The sequence below is a fragment of the Manis javanica genome, chromosome X, assembly GCF_040802235.1.
Source record: "Manis javanica isolate MJ-LG chromosome X, MJ_LKY, whole genome shotgun sequence".
NCBI lineage: Eukaryota > Metazoa > Chordata > Mammalia > Pholidota > Manidae > Manis > Manis javanica.
The window spans coordinates 72,763,397-72,791,203 of record NC_133174.1 but is presented as its reverse complement, the minus strand read 5'-3'; the positions used below and the strand labels follow the sequence as shown (position 1 = coordinate 72,791,203).

At 39.5% G+C, this 27,807-nt stretch overlaps 1 protein-coding gene across 1 annotated transcript in view; it reads left to right on the top strand.

Moving 5' to 3' along the window:
• Positions 1–7,067: 7,067 nt before the first annotated feature.
• The window catches only part of SATL1 (spermidine/spermine N1-acetyl transferase like 1), a 36,253-nt gene continuing 15,513 nt past the window's right edge, over positions 7,068–27,807 (top strand). The window contains 3 exon segments of the mRNA XM_073227508.1: positions 7,068–7,485; positions 7,537–7,938; positions 8,041–8,213. Coding sequence (XP_073083609.1) covers positions 7,068–7,485; positions 7,537–7,938; positions 8,041–8,213 — 993 coding nt within the window.

The following is a 27,807-nucleotide window of genomic DNA, read 5'->3' as shown; positions in this document are numbered from 1 at the left end:
ATGTATAGTTGGCTAAATAAAAGATACTAACAGTACTTGAGCATTCAAGCAAAATGTTTTCTTTTTCTAGAATTTATATAACTATATATATTTTCTCATATATGTATTTACACATATTTATAAATATATACACATATATTTTATAACTATAAATTATACATGTTTATATAAGTAACTATATATAGTTTCTCATCTGTACAGTGCATGCTATGTACTGTAGAAGTTTGGTTAAGCAAATTTCTATGGGCTTATTACAACTTTGAGATAAATTTTCATGTGTGCAGAATTCTGAAGTACCTGCTGTTACATAAGTCAATCCATAATTCTCCTTTCTTTCCTCTCCCCCTACACCTCCCACACCCCACCCCATACACAGCCACATACAGACACACCCCAGCACCCTCACACCCCAACACACTCATACTCCCCAACAAACCCCCACACCCTCATCAACACACACTCATGTACACTCCATACACCAACACCCATCTCCACATACACATCCCCACAACCCACACATATATACAAATCCCCCAAAACCCCATACCCACACACACTCCCATACCCCCACCAACCCAGACACACACATTCCCCTACCCCTCACCCCCACATTCCCCACCCCCACCCCCCACACACCCACATGCACTCCACACACCCCCGCCACACACTCCACACCTCCCACACACACTCCCCAGACTCCACCCACACTCCCTCACACACACACACATCCATTCCCCCATACACACAAACTTCCTCTGTTTCTGTACCTTCAAGGAAAGAAAACATGCTTCAGATGAATGCAATACATTTAAAAAAAATTGCCTTCACTGTTTGCCTAGCCAGCACCTACTCAGTTTAATTATCAGTTCCCAAGGAAAGTACCCACCTTTCCACATTAAAAGGCATCTCATGGTGCCTTGTGGTTCTCCATGGTACCTGTCACCTCTTTCTGTAGGTAGATAGATATAAACTGATGTCTGTCTCCTGCACTGTCCTCTAGCTCCATGAGGGCCAGCACCATGTTGGCATTGTGCACCATGATAGTCCTAGTGCACAGAGAGATGTTGAACACATAGGTGTTCCGTACATATTTGTTTAATGAACAAAGTAGTGGAGAAAGCTGGCATTTATTGAACACCTAGTCCCATGGTAGAGACACTTTCCACACAAACTCACATTTGTCTTTTACAACATTTTTGTGAGGAAGGTATTATTAGCACATTTTATAGAGGAGGAAACTGAAGTTCAGAGAGACTAAATAACTTTTCAAACATCATAGCATTATTAAATGGCAGTGCCAGGATTCAAATTTAGAACCATTTGACTTTAAAACTAGTGCTCTTCATTCTACTGCATTCCTTTTTTGTTATTTATTGAGATGTAATTGACATATGACATTGTTTACATTATATATTGCATTATGATCATTATGGTAATGTAACATGTCACATAATTGTCATTTCTTTTTGGGTTGAGAACAGTTAAGATCTAGTCTCTCAACAACTTTGAAGTTTATAATTCAGTATTGTGGATTATAACCACTATGCTGTGCATTAGATCTCTTGAGACTTTTTAATCTACTCATTGCAATATTTTACCCTTAAGCAATATCTCCCCAATTCTCCCACCACCCAGTCCATTACCACATTGCTTTAATATCTGTTTAGTGTCACTTCTCCATTGAATCAATAATGTAGGGGATGTACCATGGAGCCATATTTAAAAGTGACAGAAGAAAGGAATAAGGCAAATATTTGAAGCTAAGTACTTCTATTTCAATCCCAAATATCTAAATATCGCAGAGAAAGTTGTATTATAAACAACTATCCAAATGCATTTTTGTAGAGTAGCTTATTGATAAATCATGGAATCAATAGCATGGCCCTTGACTTCTTAAAACAGTTATTCTATTTTTGATAATTTTTTAAATTTCAAAGGTAATATATGCTTCTAGTTTTGAAAAAATCAAACACTACATAGGTATATACATTTGGTAAACAAAAACCAAAATTCCTTACCCTCCCTCCCAATCTCACTCTTGAGGAGTAACCAAATTTGTTTTCTATGTTGTGAATATGCCTTTTGGGTTTCTAAAAAATCATCTACAATTTCCATTAAAAGACTGTTATGAAATTCATAGTTGGCAGTTATTATGACAATGAACCCAGGAGTTGGTATATGTTTTGTATTTAGTGTATGGGTTCTTAGAGCATGCCTCTTTGTAATAATTGACATGCAGGGTTCAAAAGACCACACACAGTTCATCTGCTTCTTTCGACCTTACAAAAGCTTTTCTTTCCCCTTCTCTTTCTTTCATCTAGTCATTTATTTATTTATTTGCTCTAACATGTATTGAATGCTTACTATATGTCAAGCATGTGGAATACAATTGTGAGCAAGACAGACATAGTTTCTGCTCTCATTGCAGGTTAGAGGGAAAAAACAAATGTTCAATTTTAACTCAGGGTGATGGGTAGTATAATAGAATATGGCTCTTAAACTTTAGTGTGCATCACAATCATTTGGGATGCTAGTTAACTTGCAGACTGGCCATACACCAGACCCACTGAATCAGAACATCTAGAGGGTATATCCATGAATTTGACTTTTAATAAGCTCCCAGGTGACTCTGATGTGGGTGTTTTCTTTTGGCAATGTATAAAGGAAGAATGGGGTGCAATCGGGAGTGCATGGGAGCCAAGTTGGTTTAAAGAGAGTCAGAGAACACTTCTGCAAAAAGTTGTGTCTAAACTGAGACATGAACAATGAGTACGAATTACCTAGGCAATTGGAAGATGGGGCTTGGGAGGCAGGTAAGAGCATTACAAGAAGAGAGAATTGCCTGAATATAAGAGGGAAAGGGTTTGCACTGGGGAAGTGAGAGAAGTTCAATATGGTTAAAGAGTAGAGTTTGAGGTAGGTAGGGGAGTGGCAAATAGATAAGAATCCCAATGGAAAGGGCAGCTTGAAGTGATAACCAAGGCTGGTACTACAGGGATCATTAACCTTTAAGGGAAGTGTGGAGGAAAAGGAGGTCAAGAAGACTAATAAAGGTCATTCAATTATTTTCTGTCATATCCTTGGTAAGTTAGTTATTTCTTGCATATGTGTGTGTGTTCTCACTCTATATATAGTTCTCTCTACAAATGTAATAGTGATTAGTGATCCCTTAAATCTGTACTTTCTTATAAGTTTTTCATTTGAATCTTCACAACTGATCTGTGAGGCAGTTTAGCCAGTTATTATTATTTCTATTTTATACATGAAAAAACTATGACTCATAGAGATTAAAGTTCTTAAAGCCTGAAGTTACTAAGAAGCACAGAAATGATTCTTAAACTAGGAGTCTTCATGTTTGTCATGTTTTCTTTTTGGCTTTGCTGATGCCAAGTTCAATGTTCTTCTATTATCTCTTTCTTATTTGAAAGCATTCTGAATTCTGAGCCTATGACCCAAAATCCATACACTCTTGCCAACTGAAAAGCTATTACAATGTTAAGAATATAATCACCAAACCAGTAATGACAGTACAGGGCTCAGGGCCAACTTAAGCACGACCCATTTATTTTCACCCGTCTCTATTATGGATAACTCTAAATATGTTTTATAACAGATAGGCTTGTAGAAGAAAAAGAGCATGAGTGTGTTGCAAAATTACTATATCTGGTGAGAACTTATTAACTAAGCACAATATTCATGATAATAACCTTTTTGATAATAGCCCAAGATATTACAGAAGACAGCTTATTACTGTGATTTTTCCAGGTTCAAAGTTCAAATGAAGCAGAACTATCTCATCAAACATCACCTATATACATTATGCTTTATACATTATGTATATATGCTATATACATTATGCTTTATAGCAACCCTTTCCCAAAAAGCCCTTTAAAACCCCAAACCCTAAACCCTTAAGTGTGCTTCTTCGCTGAGGTCATCCACACTCCCATCTGAGTGTGTACTGTCTTACATTAAATAATTTTTCTTGTTTCATAAGCTGATTGCACTTGTCTCTGAACTCTCTTCCATGATAAAGGCAAGAATTCTCCAACCTCCACCTCTGGTGGTAAATGTCTTTGTCACTTTGCTATTTCATTCAGCTTTCTAGTCTTAACACAATCCTTTTCTCTCTCCCTGTCTTATTTCAGACCAGTAGGGAAGTTGAAGTTATCAGAACATTAAATCACTCCATCCAGTGCTCCATAGCTCCCCCAAATCCTGGAGTGGTAGAGATATAATTCCCATGTCATGCAGATTGAGCTGATACTGGACACCAGGTGACCCTGGCTTTAGGAGTTGGCAAGGGATTGGCCCTTTGCTGAGTAGGAGTTCAATGAACTTCCTTTTTCTCCCTCTGTTCTTCCTTGCTCTCTATGGAGTGCATGGCTACTGACATTTGCTTCTCTTGTGTTAATGAATTCCTTCTTGCTCGCACTTATTCGACCTGACTGAAAATTCTTTCCCAGTCAGAGTCAGGAGCCCTTCCCCATCCGGGTTGAGGTTTCACCTACAGTGCAGGGAGAGACCTCCCCAGATGCAGCTGCCCCACAAAAATATGTCAATTATACTCCAATAATTTAAAAAAAACTATTTATTCCCTGATGGTCGACGAGCTACAGTGTGGAGATGTTTGCATGTTTGATGGAGGCAGTCTCATTCTGTGTTTCTAAGACAGAACAAATTACATTAATAAGTAACTGGGCAAGAATATGTATTTTTGGAGTACCCTCTTAAAATCACAATTGCATTTTATTCAAACCGAACACTATTTAAAAAAGAAAAAAAAACAAAGTAACACCTATATGGCCTTCAAAAATATTAAGTTTCATGAGCCAATACACAAAATAAACTTAATAGTTCCGTATCACTAAACTGTAATTTCTAATCTTACCCCTTTAAAGCATCAACCATAAATGCAACACATGCCTCCTTCTCTAGAAAAGCAAAAACAAAAAGACAAAAAAACAAAAATCCAAACATTATCCATCCCGATAAGTAAATTATGCAAATAGTTTGATTTTGTAAAGCAAACAGCAAAATTCCTTCACCCCTTTCCTGCACCTTCATCTCCACTTCCAGGCTTTTTACTATCACACTATCCTGTCTCTTACACACACTGTCTCTTCTCCACCCCATATCTGTGAAATCAGATATATTGTTCTTTCACCCCATTTTGTATTTCAGAAAAATCAAAATAACTGGGTTTACCTTATTTTGTCTGAACTTTTAGTCGTGACCTAAGCTTTAGTGTCAAGTTACCTAACGTCTCTGAATGTGTATTTTTTTTTACCTGAAAAACGATCATAATACTATCACCTACTGTCATCTAATATCATTGGGTTGTGGTGAGGATTAAATGAGTTAACACAAGCAAACTGTTTCTTAGAACCATGCCTGACACACAGGAAGCATTTGTAACATTTTAGTTCTCATTAGTACTACAAGTGGATCAAGATCAGGAATGTACCTACATCTAATCTACTTTAGGTTCTGCAGTTTGTTATTTGACTTGATTTTCCTATTATACTAAGAAGGTGGGCTCTCTAGGTTTCATTTATAGCCAATGTAAGTTGAATGGTGATTGTGCTCTGTAGTTTTATTTGAACTCCATCTATGGGATGGGCCTTGGACTCTGTCTACATTTTGGCATGTATTAAACTTGGGAAAATTAGCTCATCTTTCTAAGTTCTAGTTTATTGATAAAATGGGGAACAGTACATATTTCACAGGGTTGGTTTGGTGACTAAATGAAGTAATGCATATATAAAGCCCTTAGCACAGTGTGGGACTTAGAACTGCTTCAGCCAAGGTTCTCTGGTATATTTAAAAAATAAGACACTCCATCTACAACAATATTGGCACCAGTGACATAATATACATTGCTGAGGAAATGAGCCAACAGGAAATGATGGGAGAAGGAATTCTGCAAGGAGGGATGGGGTGAAAGGGCAATATATCTGATTTGACAGATATGGGAGTGGAGAATCAGTGTGTGCAAGAGGCAGGTTAGTGTAATAGTAAAAAGCCTGGGAATGGAAATAGACCTGCATATGAATTTAGGCTCTTCATCAATTGTTGAGGCTTTGATTAGCTTACCAAATCTTTTGAACCAGTCTCTTCAAAACTGGGGATAATAGGGCTGCGGGGGGTTAAATGAGTAAACGTAAAATGTCTCCCAGTGAATCTAAGTCATAAAAGAACTCAATAAATAGTAGTCATAGTTATTCTTAATTAATTGTAAAGAGATATTTTCTGCATTAGGGACTTCATCACTTCATTAGGACAGCCCTTTAAAGGATTCTAGTTTCTATGCCTATGGGAAAGAGGTGGTAAGTGGAAGTCAGGACAGAAATAGGAAGTGAATTATTTCATGACTGGGACATGGGGAAAACAGAAGGGGTTAGGGCAACTATCTTTGAATTGGTTGGTTAAAACAGCAGGGGCTCAGTGTGAGTGCCATGCATAAACTCTGAGATTCCTTCCAGCTTCTTGCTCCACCCTCTTAAACTCTTGCAGAGGAGGAAATAAAATTGGTCAAGATGGCCCAGCTTTGCCCCTCCCTCACCATGTGGGGAGCACGTGGCACTTAGCTACCAGGCATTGTGACTCAATCACTATGACACAGTGAGAGTGCAAAGAGTTAAGGCGGTAGTAACTCCCAGAGGGTCATTTTCTTCTTCCCCTCACTTCCAGCCTATTGGCAGGGAAAGGCCAGATGACAACCTGAAACCCAGCAGAAGCCTATAGCTGAGATCACTGGTGAGGTCAACTCCAGCAAATAGGAGGCATCAATAACCTTTAGGTAATCCTCCTTTATTTTTCCCATTGTCATTTTAATAGAGGGGTATCTTACAGTATGAATCAAGTTGAGAAAAATCAGAAACATCTTACAGCCTCACACCACAACACTGTAGTTAAGGGTTCCTGTTCCATCAAGATACTGAGTCATTGGCCAACCAGTCATCTGCCAACCTATCATCTGCCAACCAGTCCTTGACCAACCTGTCCTCGATCAACCAGTCCTCAGCCAACCAGGCACGAATCAACTGGGCATGAACCACTCAGGCATGAACCAATCAAGCTTACTAGATATGAACCAACCAGGCACGTGCCAGCTAGACATGAGCTTACTTGTTATGAACTAAATGGACAGGAACCAACCAAGCACAAGTCTACTTGACATCAATCAACTGGGTATGAACCATCCAGGCACATGGCAACCAGGCCCTAGCCAACCAGGCATGAGACAACCAGGGATGAGGCAACCAGGCATGAACCAACCAGGCCCAAGCCTACCTGATAGAAGCCAATCAGGCCTATACCAAATAGGCATGAGGCAATCTGGCACATGGAAAGTAAGCCCGAGACAAGCAGGCATGAGGCAACTGCAATCAGGCCTGAGCCAATCCAGCATGAGGCAACCAGGCCCGAGCCAAGCAGGCATAAGTCAACCAGGCATTAGGCAGACAGGCCTGAGCCAATAAGGTATGTGACGACTGGATCCAAGCCAATCAGGCATGAGGCAATTGTAACCAGGCCTGAGCCAATTGGGCATGAGGCAACCAAGCCCAAGCCAATCAGGCATAAGTCAACCAGGCATTAGGCAGGCAGGCCTGAACCAATCAGGCATTAGGCAACCATTCCTGAGCCAATCTGGCATGAATCATTTAGGTATGAGGCAATCAGGTGAAAGCCAATCAGACACAAGTCAACTAAGCCCTAGCCAACCAGGCATGAGACAACCAGGGATGAGGCAAACAGGCCCAAGCCTACCTGACAGAAGCCAATCAGGCCCATACCAAATAGGCATGAGGCAATCTGGCACATGGAAACCAGGCCTGAGCCAAGCAGGCATGAGGCAACTGCAATCAGGCCTGGGCCAGTCCAGCATGAGGCAACCAGGCCTGAGGCAACCAGGCCTGAGGCAACCAGGCCCTAGCTAAGCAGGCATAAGCCAACCCAGTATTGGGCAGCCAGGCCTGAGCCAATGAGGTATGAGGCAACCATTGTTCCTGAGCCAATCCAGCATGAATCATTTAGGTATGAGGCAATCAGGTGCAAGCCAATCAGACATAAGTCAACCAGGCCCAAGCCAACCAGGCTTGAGGCTAAGTCGGGAGAAGGCATTCGAGCAGAAGGCAACCAAGGGTGAATTATTTCTGATAAGATCTGCAGAGGCTTAAGACTGCCCAGAAATCCTGATCCTAACAAAAGTAAGTTACTTTCTACTTATTTCTATCTACTTATTCTTCCCTCTTATTCTTAATGTTACTAGTTTAGGGCTGAGGGTAAGAAAGGCACAGGTTGGGTTTAAATCCTAGTTCCTCTGATTTGGACCCATGTACCACCTTCTGAAAGTTACTTAACCTCTCTAAACTTCAGTTTCCACATCTAAAATGAAGATCATAGTACTATCTATATTAGAAGTTTGTTCTAATGATTCAGTAGTGTAAAATGATTGCACTTAAATTGCTTGACTTATAGTAAGGTGCTTATAAAGTCATGGCGGAATGAATTAATAAAAATTTCAGAGAGCCTGATGTGTTATCCCTCCTGGGGAAATTTTAAGTTTAAAAGAGGATCTTAAAGAAAAGAAATGCTTAAGTCAAATGAATGATCTTTCAGTGATAGAATTTCAGTATATTAATGGCTAAGATTTTAAGGTAGGGAGTCTTGCTGCTTTTAAGACCACACCTACTAATAGCTTCAACTAATGACTGATTGCCCAGAAAACAATATTCATCCACAACAAATTTTCCATACAATTTCAGTTTTTGACTCTTGAGGCCCATCCACTCACAGGCAGACTCCAGGAGTACAAGGAGCTGGGTTAAATTTTTCTAATTAAATATTTCATTTTAATGGTTTTCCTGGAAATCATTACAGTACAGTAAAGGCAACAAACTAATAGACATAGTTACTGTGCTGAAGTTCTGTGGCACACAAAGTAATCATTTATGTGATGCACAACCTAAACAATTCCATATAAAATCAGTAGCCTAGATATTTAATGGAGTAAATATGTTGTTGGAACAAGGCACAGGCTATAAATAAGGAAACCTTATGTAAGAGTTATAATGAAAATGTTTCCATCTACTAATATATATATATATAATTCTCTTTTAAATTAGGCCATGTATTGTTCCCTTTGATCAGAGAATGTGTTTTAATGGCCAAAATAAAATATAAGTTTTCTAGTGAAATCCATCTGTTGAAATGATGCTAGGCCCCATTGCATATCTGTAAGAAATGGGTTATCCATCCTTCCATACCTTCTATTCTCTTCTGTCCACACAAATTTTCATATAATTTCTTTAACTGGCATTAATTTGCATGATTAGATCATCAAAATATCATGCCCAACATGTTAATTATTCCATAAGCACATTTTTCTAGGTAGAAAATAATTTTTTTTTTTTTTTTTTTTTTTTAGAAAAAAGTTAAACATTCTTATTAAAAAATGGGCAGAAGATTTCAACAGACATTTCTCCAAAGAAGACACAAAGTTGGCCAACAGATGTGTGAAAAGGTCCTCAACATCACCAATCATCAGGGAAATGCAAATCAAAACCACAATGAAATATCATCTCAAACCAGCCAGAACGGCTACCATCAACAAGACAAATAGTGTTGTTAAGGATGTGGAGAAAAGGGAATGCTTGCACACTGTTGGTGGTAATGCAAAGTGGTGCAACCACCATGGAAATCAAAATGAAGATTCCTCAAAAAATTTAAAATAGAAACACCATATGATCTAGCAATTCTGCTTCTCGGTATTTATCTGAAGGAAACAAAAACAGTAACTTGAAGAGATACATGTAACCACATGTTCATTGCAGCACCGTTTACAACTGCCACAATATAGAAACAACCAAAGTGTCCAACAGTGGATGAATGGACAAAGAAAACGTAGTGTATGTACAAAGTGGTTTATTCAGCCATAAAAAAGAAGGAAATTTTGCCATTTGTAACAACATGGATGGACCTTGAGGACATTATGTTAACCAAAATAAGTCAGACAGAAAGACAATTACTACATGAATTCATTTATATGTGCAAACTAAACAAACAAACAAACAAACAAACAAAGAAAACAAAAAACGAACTCCTAGATACAGAGAACAAATTGGTGGTTGCCAGAGGTGGAAGGTAGGAGGTGGGTGACATGGATAAAGGTGGTCAAAAGATATAAAGTGAGTAAGTAGTGGGGATGTAACATACACATGGTGACTATAGTTAACCATACTGTATTGTATATTTGAAAGTTAAGAGAGTAGATCTTAAAAGTTCTCATCATACAAAAACAATTTGTGATTCTGTATGGTGATGGATGTAGTAGAACTATTCTAGTAATCATTTCACAATATATACAAATATGCAATCATTATGCTGTACAGCTGAAACTAATATGTCAATTATATCTCAATTGAAAAAAAGATTTTCACTGTCTGCATTTAATTCTTGGAGATGCTAATTATTCAATTTCATTTTCTGATTTTTTCCTAAAAATAATTTTGCCATCTAGAAGAGCAATGTGTTAACAAAATTATCCAACTTCAGTGTCAAATACACTAAGTCCACTACTGACATAGCAATAACAATTCACTATTTTAAGAATGAGGTTAACAATATTCTACTTTTCTGAACACTTAATGGGACTTTTTAAAATATATTTTTCTGAGTCATTCACCAATCTGTACATCTTACAAAGTGATAAATTACCTTATCTCCCCAAATAAACTGAATTCCAGGAGGGAAGTTCAAGTAATAGGAAGTCAATAAATATAAATGTAACAAATATTCTCACTGTATCCTAACTAGACCAAAATCTGAGTTTGATTTTTTTTTTTTTTTTTGAGAGGGCATCTCTCATATTTATTGATCAAATGGTTGTTAACAACAATAAAATTCAGTATAGGGGGGTCAACGCTCAATGTACAATCATTAATCCATCTCAAGCCTAATTCTCGTCAGTCTCCAATCTTCTGAAGCATAACGAACAAGTTCTTACATGGTGAACGAATTCTTACATAGTGAATAAATTCTTACATGGTGAACAGTACAAGGGCAGTCATCACAGAAACTTTCGGTTTTGATCATGCAATATGACCTATAAACAATCAGGTCAAATATGAATATTCGTTTGATTTTTGTGCTTGATCTATATGTTGATCCCACATTTCTCCTACTATTATTATTATTTTTATTTTTAATAAAATGCTGAAGTGGTAGGTAGATGCAAGATAAGGGTAGAAAACATAGTTTAGTGCTGTAAGAAGGCAAATATAGATGATCAGATGATCAGGTGTGTGCCTATGGACTAAGTATTAATCCAGGCTAGACAAGGGCATCAAGACATCCACGGATGCAGAAGATTTCTCTCAAAGCAGGGGGGGTGAGGTTCTGAGTCTCACCTCTGTTGATCCCCAAATTCTCACCTGATGGCCCCCCTGCGACTGTGCCTGTCTTAGGTTGTTCCTCCCTTGAGGAATCTTACCCGTCTCTGGCTAACCAGTCATCTTCCGGGGCCATACAGGGAAATGTAAAGTTGGTAAGTGAGAGAGAAGCCATATTGTTTGCAAAGGTTAGCTTTTTACTTCTTTGCAGATTTATGCCCTGTGGCTTCTATGCCCAGCACTTGTCTCGAGGTATCTTTACCACCTGGAGGAATTATGATACTCGGAAAATTCGATATGAGGCACGAATTCTATTTAAGGGTTGTAATTAGGAAGGAAGAAGAAAAGCTATAGATGTAGCATACGAAGGAAGCTTGGGAGGATTGATTATTTCTTTGACATATCTTCTTGTATAGTACCTTAAGTATGTATAGGTTTTAAACTACTAACTAATTTGCACACATATATTAACATAATAGGAATACGGTGACATAAACAAAGCAAATCTATAATTACCATCCATCTCCAGTGAAGCCAAGAAAACCATTTAGGCACCCTAGGCATTTGTGAAAATTTATCTATGATATGATGGATATTGTCCAACTGTACTTGAACCATCAGACAAATTAAAGCAGCCCATTTCTGGGATCTGTTCACATCCCATATGTTCTTTTAACCATAGATAGTCTATAGTCATGAGATTTTGGAGTGCTACAACTTGCACCCCTCCCAACTCCTGGTTGAGTTCCAACAGTACAGATCCGGTCAAATTCGTTGTCTCACTGTATGCACATGCCAGCCTAGACATCTCCCTCCTCATTCCTATGGCAAGTCCAGGAGATGGTGGGCTGGATGCAGCCACAACCGCAGCATCGTCTGGATCCCTGTGGAGGCTTTTTGATGATCATCCCCCGGCACAAGTCCTCCAGAGAGTGCTGATGCCGGAAGCTCCTCCTCATATCGTATCTTAGTTCATTTTCTGGGTATCCAAGCTAGGCCTTGATCTCCTGCATAGAAACAAACAGACCCTTTGCCCACACTTTGACATGCCCTCTATACCACTGTGCAGAATTCACTGGAGGTCAGCACACAGTAACTGCTTTTTTTTTTTTTTTTTTAATTAAGAGAAAGGAATATTATCAGAAAAGAGTACCTCCATAGCTGATCATCTGACACCCTTTAAGTGATCAACATTAAGGATATTTAAAGCATGCATTGGTCTTTGATTTACCAACATAGTTTTATCCTGTTAAGGAGTAATCCCCCTTTTCCTTCTTTCTTTCTTTCTTTTTTTTTTTTTTTTTTTTTTAAATTTTTAATCTACACTTACATGAAGAATACTATGTTTACTATGCTCTCCCCTATATCAGGTCCCCCCTAACAACCACATTACGGTTACTGTCCATCAGCTTAGCAAAATGTTGTAGAGTCACTATTTGTCCTCTCTGTGTTGTGCAGCCCACCCTCCCCTTGCTCCCTCCTCCCCATGCATGCTAATCTTAATAACCCCCTTTTTCTTCCCTCCCCTTATCCCTCCCTGCCCACCCATCCTCCCCAGTTCCTTTCCCTTTGGTACCTGTTAGTCCATTTTTAGGTTCTGTAATTCCACTACTGTTTTGTTCCTTCAGTTTTTCCTTTGTTCCTATACTCCTCAGATGAGTGACATCATTTGGTATTTCTCTTTCTCCGCTTGGCTTATTTCACTGAGCATAATACTCTCCAGCTCCATCCATGTTGCTGCAAATGGTTGGATTTTTCCACTTCTTATGGCTGAGTAGTATTCCATTGTGTATATGTACCACATCTTCTTTATCCATTCATCCACCGATGGACACCTAGGTTGCTTCCAATTCTTGGCTATTGTAAACAGTGCTGCGATAAACATAGGGGTGCATCTGTCTTTCTCAAACTTGATTGCTGCGTTCTTAGGGTAAATTCCTAGGAGTGGGATTCCTGGGTCAAAAGGTAGGTCTGTTTTGAGCATTTTGATGAACCTCCAAACTGCCCTCCACAATGGTTGAACCAATCCACATTCCCACCAGCAGTGTAGGAGGGTTCCCCTCTCTCCACAGCGTCGCCAACATTTGTTGTTGTTTGTCTTTTGGATGGCAGCCATCCCCACCGGTGTGAGGTGATACCCCACTGTAGCTCTAACCCGCATCCCCCTGATAACTAGCGACGTGGAGCATCCCTTCATGTGTCTCTTGGCCATCTGTATTTCTTTTTTGGAGAACTGTCCGTTCAGTTCCTCTGCCCATTTTTTAATTGGGTTATTTGTTTTTTGTTTGTTGAGGCGTGTGAGCTCTTTATATATTCTGGACGTCAAGCCTTTATCGGATCTGTCATTTTCAAATATATTCTCCCATACTGTAGGGTTCCTTTTTGTTCTATTGATGGTGTCTTTCGCTGTACAGAAGCTTTTCAGCTTAATGTAGTCCCACTTGCTCATTTTTGCTGTTGTTTTCCTTGCCCGGGGAGATATGTTCAAGAAGAGATCACTCATGTTTATGTCTAAGAGGTTTTTGCCTATGTTTTTTTCCAAGAGTTTAATGGTTTCATGCCTTACATTCAGGTCTTTGATCCATTTTGAGTTTACCTTTGTATATGGGGTTAGACAATGGTCCAGTTTCATTCTCCTACATGTAGCTGTCCAGTTTTGCCAGCACCATCTGTTGAAGAGACTGTCATTTTGCCATTGTATGTCCATGGCTCCTTTATCAAATATTAATTGACCATATATGTTTGGGTTAATTTCTGAGGTCTCTAATCTGTTCCACTGGTCTGTGGCTCTGTTCTTGTGCCAGTACCAAATTGTCTTGATTACTATGGCTTTGTAGTAGAGCTTGAAGTTGGGGAGTGAGATTCCCCCTACTTTATTCTTCTTTTTCAGGATTGCTTTGGCTATTCGGGGTCTTTGGTGTTTCCATATGAATTTTTGAATTATTTGTTCCAATTCATTGAAGAATGTTGCTGGTAATTTGAGAGGGATTGCATCAAATCTGTATATTGCTTTGGGCAGGATGGCCATTTTGACGATATTAATTCTTCCTAGCCATGAGCATGGGATGAGTTTCCATTTATTAGTGTCCCCTTTAATTTCTCTTAAGAGTGACTTGTAGTTTTCAGAGTATAAGTCTTTCACTTCCTTGGTTAGGTTTATTCCTAGGTATTTTATTCTTTTTGATGCAATGGTGAATGGAATTGTTTTCCTGATTTCTCTTTCTATTGATTCGTTGTTAGTGTATAGGAAAGCTACAGATTTCTGTGTGTTAATTTTGTATCCTGCAACTTTGCTGTATTCCGATATCAGTTCTAGTAGTTTTGGAGTGGAGTCTTTAGGGTTTTTTATGTACAGTATCATATCATCTGCAAATAGTGACAGTTTAACTTCTTCTTTACCAATCTGGACTCCTTGTATTTCTTTGTTTTGTCTGATTGCCGTGGCTAGGACCTCCAGTACTATGTTAAATAACAGTGGGGAGAGTGGGCATCCCTGTCTGGTTCCCGATCTCAGTGGAAATGCTTTCAGCTTCTCGCTGTTCAGTATAATGCTGGCTGTGGGTTTATCATATATGGCCTTTATTATGTTGAGGTACTTGCCCTCTATTCCCATTTTGCTGAGAGTTTTTATCATGAATGGATGTTGAATTTTGTCAAATGCTTTTTCAGCATCTATGGAGATGATCATGTGGTTTTTGTCTTTCTTTTTGTTGATGTGGTGGATGATGTTGATGGATTTTCGAATGTTGTACCATCCTTGCATCCCTGGGATGAACCCCACTTGGTCATGGTGTATGATCCTTTTGATATACTGTTGAATTCTGTTTGCTAATATTTTATTGAGTATTTTTGCATCTACATTCATCAGGGATATTGGTCTGTAATTTTCTTTTTTGGTGGGGTCTTTTCCTGGTTTTGGTATTAGGGTGATGTTGGCTTCATAGAATGAGTTTGGGAGTATTCCCTCTTCTTCTATTTTGTGGAACACTTTAAGGAGAATGGGTATTATGTCTTCTCTGTGTGTCTGATAAAATTCCGAGGTAAATCCGTCCGGCCCCGGGGTTTTGTTCTTGGGTAGTTTTTTGATTACTGTTTCAATTTCTTTGCTTGTAATTGGTTTGTTTAACTTTTGTGTTTCTTCCTTGGTCAGTCTTGGGAGGTTGTATTTTTCTAGGAAGTTGTCCATTTCTTCTAGGTTTTCCAGCTTGTTGGCATATAGGTTTTCATAGTAGTCTTTAATAATTCTTTGTATTTCTGTGGAGTCTGTCGTGATTTTTCCATTCTCATTTCTGATTATGTTGATTTGTGTTGACTCTCTTTTTCTCTTAATAAGTTGGGCTAGAGGCTTATCTATTTTGTTTATTTTCTCAAAGAACCAGCTCTTGGTTTCGTTGATTTTTGCTATTGTTTTATTCTTCTCAATTTTGTTTATTTCTTCTCTGATCTTTATTATGTCCCTCCTTCTGCTGACTTTAGGCCTCATTTGTTCTTCTTTTTCCAGTTTTAATAATTGTGATATTAGACTATTCATTTGGGATTGTTCTTCCTTCTTCAAGTGTGCCTGGATTGCTATATACTTTCCTCTTAAGACTGCTTTCGCTGCATCCCACAGAAGTTGGGGCTTAGTGTTGTTGTTGTCATTTGTTTCTATATATTCCTTGATCTCTATTTTGATTTGTTCATTGATCCATTGATTATTTAGTAGCATGTTGTTAAGCCTCCATGTGTTTGTGAGCCTTTTTGTTTTCTTTGTAGAATTTATTTCTACTTTCATACCTTTGTGGTCTGAAAAATTGGTTGGTAGAATTTCAATATTGTGGAATTTACTGAGGCTCTTTTTGTGAGCTAGTATGTGGTCTATTCTGGAGAATGTTCCATGTGCACTTGAGAAGAATGTATATCCTGTTGCTTTTGGATGTAGAGTTCTATAGATGTCTATTAGGTCCATCTGTTCTAGTGTGTTGTTCAGTGCCTGTGTGTCTTTACTTATTTTCTGCCCGGTGGATCTATCCTTTGGGGTGAGTGGTGTGTTGAAGTCTCCTACAATGAATGCATTGCAGTCTATTTCCCTCTTTAGTTCTGTTAGTATTTGCTTCACATATGCTGGTGCTCCTGTATTAGGTGCATATATATTTAGAATGGTTATATCCTCTTGTTGGACTGAGCCCTTTATCATTATGTAGTGGCCTTCTTTATCTCTTGTTACTTTCTTTGTTTTGAAGTCTATTTTGTCTGATATTAGTACTGCAACCCCTGCTTTCTTCTCACTGTTGTTTGCCTGAAATATGTTTTTCCATCCCTTGACTTTTAGTCTATGCTTATCTTTGGGTTTAAGGTGAGTTTCTTTTAAGCAGCATATAGATGGGTCTTGCTTTTTTATCCATTCTATTACTCTATGTCTTTTGATTGGTGCATTAAGTCCATTTACATTTAGGGTGACTATTGAAAGATATGTACTTATTGCCATTGCAGTCTTTAGATTCGTGGTTACCAAAGGTTCAAGGTTAGCTTCTTTAGTATCTTACTGCCTAACTTAGCTCGCTTATTGAGCTGTTATATACACTGTCTGGAGATTCTTTTCTTCTCTCCCTTCTTATTCCTCCTCCTCCCTTCTTCATATGTTGTGTGTTTTGTTCTGTGCTCTTTTTAGGGGTGCTCCCATCTAGAGCAGTCCCTGTAGGATGCCCTGTAGAGGTGGTTTGTGGGAAGCAAATTCCCTCAGCTTTTGCTTGTCTGGGAATTGTTTGATCCCACCATCATATTTAAATGATAGTCGTGCTGGATACAGTATCCTTGGTTCAAGGCCCTTCTGTTTCATTGCATTAAGTATATCATGCCATTCTCTTCTGGCCTGTAGGGTTTCTGTTGAGAAGTCTGATGTTAGCCTGATTGGTTTTCCTTTATAGGTGACCTTTTTCTCTCTAGCTGCCTTTAAAACTCTTTCCTTGTCCTTGATCCTTGCCATTTTAATTATTATGTGTCTTGGTGTTGTCCTCCTTGGATCCTTTCTGTTGGGGGTTCTGTATAATTCCATGGTCTGTTCGATTATTTCCTCCCCCAGTTTGGGGAAGTTTTCAGCAATTATTTCTTCAAAGACACTTTCTATCCCTTTTCCTCTTTCTTCCTCTTCTGGTATCCCTATAATACGAATGTTTTTCCTTTTGTATTGGTCACATATTTCTCTTAGTGTTGTTTCATTCCTGGAGATCCTTTTATCTCTCTCTATGTCAGCTTCTATACGTTCCTGTTCTCTGGCTTCTATTCCTTCAATGGCCTCTTGCATCTTATCCATTCTGCTTATAAATCCTTCCAGGGATTGTTTCACTTCTGTGATCTCTTTCCTGACATCTGTGATCTCCTTCCGGACTTCATCCCACTGCTCTTGCATTTTTCTCTGCATCTCATCCCACTGCTCTTGCATTTTTCTCTGCATCTCATCCCATTGCTCTTGCATTTTTTTCTGCATCTCTGTCAGCATGTTCATGATTTTTATTTTGAATTCTTTTTCAGGAGGACTAGTTAGGTCTGTCTCCTTCTCAGGTGTTGTCTCTGTGATCTTTGTCTGCCTGTAGTTTTGCCTTTTCATGGTGATAGGGATAGTTTGCAGAGCTGGTACAAGTGACCGCTGGAAGAGCTTCCCTTCTTGTTGGTTTGTGGCCTTTTCCTGGGAGAATAGCGACCTCTAGTGGCTTGTGCGGGGCAGCTGTGCGCAGACAGGGCTTCTGCTTCCTGCCCAGTTGCTTTGGGGTTTATCTCCGCTGTTGCTGTGGGCTTGGCCTGGCTGGGGCTGTTCCTCCAAAATGGTGGAGCCCCGTTGGAGGGGGAGCGGCCAGGAGGCTATTTATCTCCGTAAGGGGCCTCTGTGCTCCCTGCTGCCCAGGGGGTTAGAGTGCCCAGAGATCCCCAGATTCCCTGCCTCTGGTCTAAGTGACCTGTCCTGCCCCTTTAAGACTTCCAAAAAGCACTCTCCAAACCAAAACAACAAGCAACAATGAGAGAGGGAACAGAGAGAATGGGAAAAAAAAAAAAAAAAAAGGAAAAAGCAAGCGATTTTTTTTTTTTTTTTTTTTTGTCCTCAGGTGCCGGTCCCAGGCACTCGCTCTCTGGTCCTGCTGCCCTGTCTCCCTAGCACCAGGGTCCCTGTCCTTTCAAGGCTTCCAAAAAGCACCCCCCCACCGGTCCCGTAGGGAAGGAATGCTCGATATTCTTTGTCCTCAGGCACTGGTCCCAGACACCCGCTCACCAGTCCCGCCGCCCTGCCTCCCTAGCACCGGGGTCCCTGTCCCTTCAAGGCTTCCAAAAAGCACTCGCCAAAAAGAGAGAAAAAAAGGGGAAAAACGCGCGATTTCTTCCGTCCTCAGGTGCCGGTCTCAGGCACCCACCCACCGGTACCACAGGGAAAAACGCGGGATATTCTTTGTCCTCAGGTGCCGGTCCCAGGCACCCGTTCACCAGTCCCGCCGCCCTGCCTCCCTAGCACCGGGGTCCCTGTCTCTTTTAGGCTTCCAAAAAGCACTCGCAGAAAAGAGAAAAAAAAAGGGGAAAAACGCGCGATTTCCTCTGTCCTCAAGTGCCGGTCTCAGGCACCCGCCCACCGGTCCCGCAGGGAAAAACGTGGGATATTCTTTGTCCTCAGGCGCCGGTCCCAGGCACCCGCTCACCAGTCCCACCACCCTGCCTCCCTAGCACTGGGGTCCCCGTCCCTTCAAGGCTTCCAAAAAGCGCTCGCCAAAAAGAGAAAAAAAAAAAAAAAAAGGGGAAAAACGCGCGACCTCCTCCGTCCTCAGGCACCGGTCTCAGGCACCCGCCGCCGGTCCCGCAGGGAGAAACGCGGGGTGTTCTTTGTCCTCCAGCGCCGTTCCCAGGCACCTGCTCACCGGTCCCGCCGCCCTGCCTCCCCAGCAACGGGGGCCCGTCCCTCTAAGGCTTCCAAAAAGCGCTCGCCAAGAAAAAAAAAAAAAACCGCTCCGGTTTCTCTCCACCCGCCGGGAGCCGGGGGGAGGGGCGCTCGGGTCCTGCCGGGCCGGGGCTTGTATCTTACCCCCTTCGCAAGGCGCTGGTTCCTTGCAGGTATGGATGTGGTCTGGATGTTGTCCTGTGTCCTGTGGTCTCTATTTTAGGAAGATTTTTCTTTGTTATATTTTCATAGCTCTATGTGTTTTTGGGAGGAGATTTCCACTGCTCTACTCACACTGCCATCCTGGCTCCGCCCCCCGGTAGAAAATAATTTTTAAGAATTTTTTGTAGCTTAGTATCTGACATCTGGTTGGCAATTAACAAATTTATTATTGAATGACAGTGAATCTATCTAGAAAGCTTACCTTCCTTATTTTTTCAAACAATGCCCATTGCTACCACCAAGGGAAACATACATCACTCCTACTTCAGTGAACCTGTATCTGTGGAGTTCCTGACCACATATACTTATGAATTTTCCTCATGTACCTGGATACATGGTAGAAGCTTCTTGGGAATAATTTTAATGAGGAACCACTGTAGAAAAATAATAGATAAGATAAATTACTGACTGTGTGTCACAGACACAGCTATAATAATTAGCCTTGAAGTTTATGCTTTTATCTAATACATATATGTCCATTTTTCCTAAATCCCGTTCATTGGGTAAGTTTGCAAAACATTCTCTATTGGCAAAGGAATTTATGATGATTTGCCTTCATAGTAATTCATTCCTTACCTGAGGGAGTATTTTGCAGGTTTTATTTACTGTCTTGCCACTAAAATTCTTGTAAATATCCCCTATATGCACCTCTCTTATCTGATTCTTAATCATCACACCACAGCATTATATGGGTATCAAGTCATTTCATAGGTAGGCAGCCATAACTTCTTGCTTACCAGATTTTCTATTTGAAGCCTTTTATTGTGGTGATTCTCAAAGTGTGGTTTTGGACCATTGATGATCCACAGGTAATAGTACTTTTATGAGGAGTCTTTGAAGATGGCAGCATGAGTAGAGTGGTGGAAATCTCCTCCCCAAACCATATATGATTAAAAAATACAGCAAATACAACTATTCCTAAAAGAGAGACCAGAAGATATAGTGTGACAGCCAGGTTACATCTACATCTGCGAGGACTCAGCATCTCACGTAAAGGTAAGATACAAAGCCACGACCCAATGGGACCCGAGCACTCCCCCCACTCCAGCTCACCAATGGGAGGAAAAGAATCAGAGTGGGGAGAGAGTGGAAGCACAGGACTGCTAAACAACCAGCTCGAGTAATCTGCACCAGGAGCACAGACACACATCACATGGTGTATTGGATATTAGAGAAATGGAAAAGTATAATCCAAGATGGAGACTGCAAGTGGGTCCCCACAGCTGCCTCCCTTGGGACAAAAGAAAAGTAGGCACTTTAAAAGTCTTACAGGAACAAGGGTTTAACAGGTGGACAAAATCATTCTGGCACACAGCCCAGCAGGTTGGGAATCTAAGGAACTTCACATGCCCTAACCCTCTGGGTGGCAATGCAGAATCCACTCATGGCGAGAAGCAGTCTGCCATTCATTCCCCCTTGCTGGTGCTGCAAGCAAACTGGCTGACCCGCCACCACTGCAGAGCAGCCAGGTAGGAGCCCCACCCACTGCAACCACACAGAGACTCCTCCCAGAGCACAGATAACCAGGCCAAACCCAGAGGCTGCCCCAGCACAGGCAGAGGAAGTCAGCGCAAATTCTGGAAGGCACAAAGGGGTGCTGTTCTATCAGGAGAACAAAAGTTGCTTGCCTGTGAGCTCCGGCAGTGCCCTAGACTATCCTGAGGGCCATCCTGCCCACGTCAGCTCAGGTTATTAACCCAGAGACTGCTCCCTGTGTGCGGTTAACAGGCACAGGCAGCATAAAAGGGCAAAGCAACCAGCAAGCAGGAAGGGACTTTATTCTCCCAGCAGACACACGCGCCACCTGCCAGCCATCATTTCTATCACCATGAAAGGGCAGAAGAACCTGGTCCACTCCAAAATCACTCAAACACCAGAGAGAGCACCTAGTGACACTGATGTAATCAATCTTCATGAAAAAGAATTCAAAATAAAAGCCCTAATCATGCTGATGGAGCTGCAGAGAAATATTCAAGAGCTAAGGGATGAATTCCAGAGGGAGATAACAGAAATGAAACAAACAATGGATGGTTTAAAGAGCAGACTGGATGAGGTGCAAGAGACTGTTAATGGAATAGAAATCAGAGAACAGGAATAAAGAGGCTGAAACAGAGAGAGAGAGAAAAGGCTCTCTAGGAATGAAAGAATATTAAGAGATCTGTGTGACCAATCCAAATGGAACAATATTCACATTATAGGGGTACCAGAAGAAGAGGAGAGAGTAAAAGGGATAGAAAGTGTCCTTGAAGAAATAATTGCTGAAAACGTCCCCAGCCTGGGGAAGAAAATAGTCTCCCAGACCATGGAAGCCCACAGATCTCCCAAAACAAGGGACCCAAAGAGGACAACACCAAGACATATAATAATTAAAATGGCAAAGATCAAAGAGAAGGACAGGGTATTAAAAACAGCCACAGAGAGAAAAAAGATCACATACAAAGGAAAATCCATCAGGCTATCATAAGACTTCTCAAAAGAAACCTTACAGGTCAGAAGAGAATGGCATGATATATTTAATGCAATGAAACAAAAGGGCCTTGAACCAAGAATACTATATCCAGCAAGATTATCATTTAAATTTGAAGGAGGGATTAAACAACTCCCAGATAAGCAAAAGTTGAGGGAATTTACCTCCCCCAAACCACCACTACAGTATATTTTAAAGGGACTACTCTAGATGGATGTATTCCTAAGGCTAAATAGATGTCACCAGAGAAAATAAAATCACATCAGAGAATGAAGACCAGTCAAACACTAACTAAAGGCAAAAAGTTAAACCAGCCATCCACAAAAGCAGTCAAGGGAAAGACAAAAGAGTACAGAATAAAACACCTAACATATAAAGAGTGGAGGAGGAAGAATAAGTAGGGAGAGAAACAAAGAATCTTCAGACTGTGTTTATAGCATAGTAAGTTGGGTAAAATTAGATGGTTAGATAGTAAAGAAGCTACCCTTGAACCTTTGGTGACCACAAATCCAAAGCCTGAAATGGTAATAAGGACATATCTATTGATAATCACCTGAAATGTAAATGGACTGAATGCACCAATCAAAAGACACACAGTAATACAGTGGATAAAAAAGCAAGACCAATCTATATGCTGCTTACAGGAGACTCACCTTAAACCCAAAGATATACACAGACAAAAAGAGAAGGGATGGAAAAATATATTACATGCAAGCAAGGAGAAAAAAGCAGGTGTTGCAGTACTTGTATAAGACAAAACAGACTTCAAAACAAAGAAATAACAAGAGATAAAGGAGGACATAATAATGATAAAGGGGGCAGTCCAAGAAGAGGATATAACCATTCTGAATATCTATACACCCAAGACAGGAGCACCTACATATGTGAAACAAATACTAGCAGAATTAAAGGAGGAAATAAAATGCAATGCATTCATTTTAGGGGACATCAACACACCAATCACTCCAAAGGACAGATCAATCAGACAGAAAATAAGTAAGGACACAGAGGTACTGAACAACACACTGGAACAGATGGACCTAACAGACATCTACAGAACTCTACATGAAAAAGCAGCAGGATACACATTCTTCTCAAGCGCACATGGAAAATTTTCCAGAATAGATCACATACTAGGCCACAAAAAGAGCCTCAGTAAATTCAGAAAGATTGAAATTCTACCAACCAACTTCACAGACCACAAAGGTATAAAACTAGAAATAAATTGTACAAAGAAAACAAAAAGCTCCACAAACACATGGAGGCTTAACAACATGCTCCTAAATAATCAATGGATCAATGACCAAATTAAAACAGAGATCAAGCAATATATGGAGACAAATGAAAACAACAGCAAAATGCCCCAACTTCTGTGAGACACAGTGAAGGCAGTTCTAAGAGGAAAGTATATAGCAATCCAGGCCTATTTAAAGAAGGAAGAACAATCCCAAATCAATACTCTGAAGTCACAATTATTGAAAATGGAAAAAAAAGAACAAATGAGGCCCAAAGTCAGCAGAATGAGGGACATAATAAAAATCAGAGAAGAAATAAATACAATTGAGGAGAATAAAATAATAGAAAAAAATCAGTGAAATCAATAGCTGTTTCTTTGAGAAAATAAACAAAATAGATAAACCCCCAGCCAGACTTATTGAGAGAAAAAAGGAATCTACACACATAAACAGAATCAGAAATGAGAAAGGAAAAACCATGACAGACACCACAGAAATACAAAGAATTATTAGAGAATACTATGAAAATCTATATGCTAACAACCTGGATAACCTAGAAGAAATGGACAACTTTCTAGAAAAATACAACATTCCAAGACTGGCCAAGGAAGAAGCAGAAAATCTAAACAGACCAATTACCAGCAATAAAGTTGAATAAGTAATAAAAATACTACCTAAGAAGAAAACTCCCAGGCCAGATGGATTCACAGCTGAATTTTATCAGGCATTTAGAGGAGACGTAATACCCATTCTCCTTAAAGTTTTCCAAACAGTATAAGAGGAGGGAATACTTCCAAACTCATTCTATGAGGTCAGCACCACTCTAATACCAAAACCAGGCAAGATACCACAAGAAAAGAAAATTACAGACCAATATCCCTGATGAACATAGATGCAAAAATACTCAACAAAGTATTAGCAAACCGAATTAAAAAATGCATCAAGATCATACACCATGATCAAGTGGGATTCATCTCAGGGATACAAGGATGGTACAACATTAAAAAACCCATCAACATCATCCACCACATCAAAAAAAAAAAGGACAAAAACCACATGATCATCTCCATAGATGCTTAAAAACCATTCGACAAAATTCAGCATCAATTCATAATAAGAGCACTCAACAAAATGGGTATAGAGGGCAAGTTCCTCAGCATAATAAAGGCCATATATGACAAACCCACAGCCAACATCATACTTAACAGTGAGAAACTGAAACCTTTTCACCTAAGATCAGGAACAAGACAGGGATGCCCACTCTCCCCACTGTATTCAACATAGTACTAGAGGTACTAGCCATGGCAATCAGACAAAACAAAGAAATAAAGGGTGTCCAGATTGGTCAGGAAGAAGTCAAACTGTCACTATTTGCAGATGACATGATATTGTATATAAAAAACATGAACGAATTCAGTTCAAAAGTCCTAGAACAAATATCTGAATTCAGCAAAGTTGCAGAATCCAAATTAACACACAGAAATCTATTGCATTCCTATACACTAATGACGAACTAGCAGAAAGAGAAATCAGGAAAACCAGTCCATTCACAATTGCATCAAAAAGATTAAAATACCTAGGAATAAACCTAACCAAGGAAGTGAAAGACCTATACCCCAAAAACTACAAGACTCTCTTAGGAGAAATTACAGAGGACACAAACAAATGGAAATTCATCCCATGCTCTTAGCTAGGTAGAATTAATATTGTCAAAATGGCCAACCTGCCTAAAGTAATCTACAGATTCAATGCAGTCCCTTTCAAAATACCAACAGCATTCTTCAATGAACAGAAACAAATAGTTCTAAATATCGTATGGAAACACAAAAGACCCTGAATAGTCCCAGCAACCCAGAGAAGGAAGAATAAAGCAGAGGGGGGGATCTTGCTTCCCAACTTCAAGCTCTACTACAAAGCCACAGTAATCAAGACAATTTGGTACTGGCACAAGAACATATCCACACACCAGTGGAACAAAATAGAAAGTGCAGATATTAACCCAAACATCTATGGTCAACTAATATATGATAAAGGAGATATGGATGTACAATTGGAAATGACAGCCTTTTCAGCAACTGGTGTTGGTAAAACTGGACAGCTACATATAAGAGAATGAAACTGGATAATTGTCTAACCCAATACACAAAATAAACTCGACACGGATCAAAGACCTGAATGTAAGTCATGAAACCATAAAACTCTTTGAAAAAAACATAGGCAAAAATCTCTTGGACATAAACATGAGCAACTTGTTCATGAACATATCTCCCTGGGTAAGGGAAACAAAAGCAAAAATGAACAAGTAGGACTATAACAAGCTGAAAATCTTCTGTACAGCAAAAGACACCATCAATAGAACAAAAAGGCATCCTACAGTATGGGAGAATATATTCATAAATGACATATTTGATAAGGGGTTGACATCCAAAATATACAAAGAGCTCACAGGCCTCAACAAAAAGCAAATAATCCAATTAAAAATTGGGCATAGGATCTGAACAGATACTTCTCCAAAGAAGAAATTCAGATCTCCAACAGACACATGAAAAGATGCTTCACATCACTAATCATCAGAGAAATGCAAATTAAAACCACAATGAGATATCACCTCACACCACTTAGGATGGCCAACCTCCAAAAGACACCCAGCAACAAATGTTGGCGAGGATGTAGAGAAAGGGGAACCCTCCAACACTGCTGGTGGGAATGTAAATTAGTTCAACCATAATGGAAAGCCATATGCAGGTTCCTCAAAAAACTAAAAATAGAAATGCCATTTGACCCAGAATTCCACTCTTAGGAATTTACCCTAAGAATGCAGGAGCCCAGTTTGAAAAAGACATATGCACCCCTATGTTTATCGCAGCACTATATACAATAGCCAAGAAATGGAAGCAACCTAAGTGTGCATGAGTAGAGGAATGAATAAAGATGTGTTACATATACACAATGGAATATTATTCAGCCATTAGAAGAAAGCAAATCCTACCATTTGCAACAACATGGATAGAACTAGAGGGTATTATGTTCAGTGAAATAAGCCAGGCGGAGAAAGACAAGTATCAAATGATTTCATTCATCTGTGGAGTATAAGAACAAAGAAAAAACTGAAGGAACAAAAAGAGCAACAGATTCAGAGAACCCAAGAATGGAGTAACAGTTACCAAAGGGAAAGGGACGAGGGAGGGTGGCTGGGAAGGGAGGCATAAGGGGGAGAAGGGCGCATTACGATTGACACATGTAATAAGTGTGTGGGGCACGGGGAAGGCAGTACAATACACTGAAGAGAATTAGTGATTCTATATTATCTTACTACGCTATGGACAGAGACTGTAATGGGGTATGTGGAGGGGTCTTGATAATGGGGGGAGTCTAGTAACCATAATGTTGCTAATGTAATTGTACATTAATGATACCATAATAAAAATAAATAAATGAACTCATAAACACCGAAAAAAAATTAGTACGCTTTATATCTGATTTTTGTTAATTATACAAACATTGAGTGTATGTTTGGGGAAGTCCATGTGCTAAGTATTATAATGATAGAAAGATCACTGAATTATATTTGCTGACATCAAGTAGCTTACAGTGTCTTAGGGAAGGTGCTCTACATAGCAGCCAAAATGCTCAAAACTCCATTGATCTCTGATTGCACTGAGAATAAAATCCAAATTTCTTATCAATGCTCTACATAATCTGACCTTTTCTGTCTTTATATTTTTAAAAGCCTTTATCCATTATAAATGTAATACAATTCAACTCCCCAAGTTTTACATGTAAAAATAAACACATAAGCATTTCTAGAAAAATACCAACAAGGGTAATGAGAGAAGATGATCTCTACCAGTATGACAAAGCTGTAAATAACTATAATACTATGGTATCGTATTACCATAGATATAGATGTAGATCAGTGGAACCAACTGGAGAGTCCAGAAGTTCTCTTAAATATATAAGAGAATATAGTATCTGATAAAGGGGATACTTCAAGTCAGTTTGTAAAAGATAGGTTATTAAATAAATGGTGCTGGGATCATTGTGGGAGAAATGTAAAGGTGAAATTCGACCTCACTTATTTTACCAGAAAACATCAAATTAAAAAATTCTTAATATTAATAACTTAAAACAGATTGGTGGTTGCCAGAGGTGGGAGTTGAGGATGGGAGAAATGGGTGAAGGTGATCAAAAAGTAAAAACTCCTAATTATAGAATGCAATGTATAGCATGGTGACTATAGTTAGCAATACTGTAGTGTGTATTTGAAAGTTGGTAAGAGATCTTACAAGTTCTCATCACAAGAAAAGAATTTGTAACTACACGAGATGATTGATGTTAACTAAACTTATTTTGATAATCATATGTAGTGTATACATATATCAAATCATTATGTTGTACACCTTGGACTAATAGAATATTATATGTCAATTACATGTCAATAAAACTGGAAAAATTTTAAATGAAAAAAGAAAATCCAAGCCATGGAGAACTAATTTGAATGTGTAAAAAAATGATGGAGTGAAAAACCAAATAAACAAAGTCTAAAGTTAAACTGGAAAACACTCCAGACTCCTCTGTAAAGTCTATGAG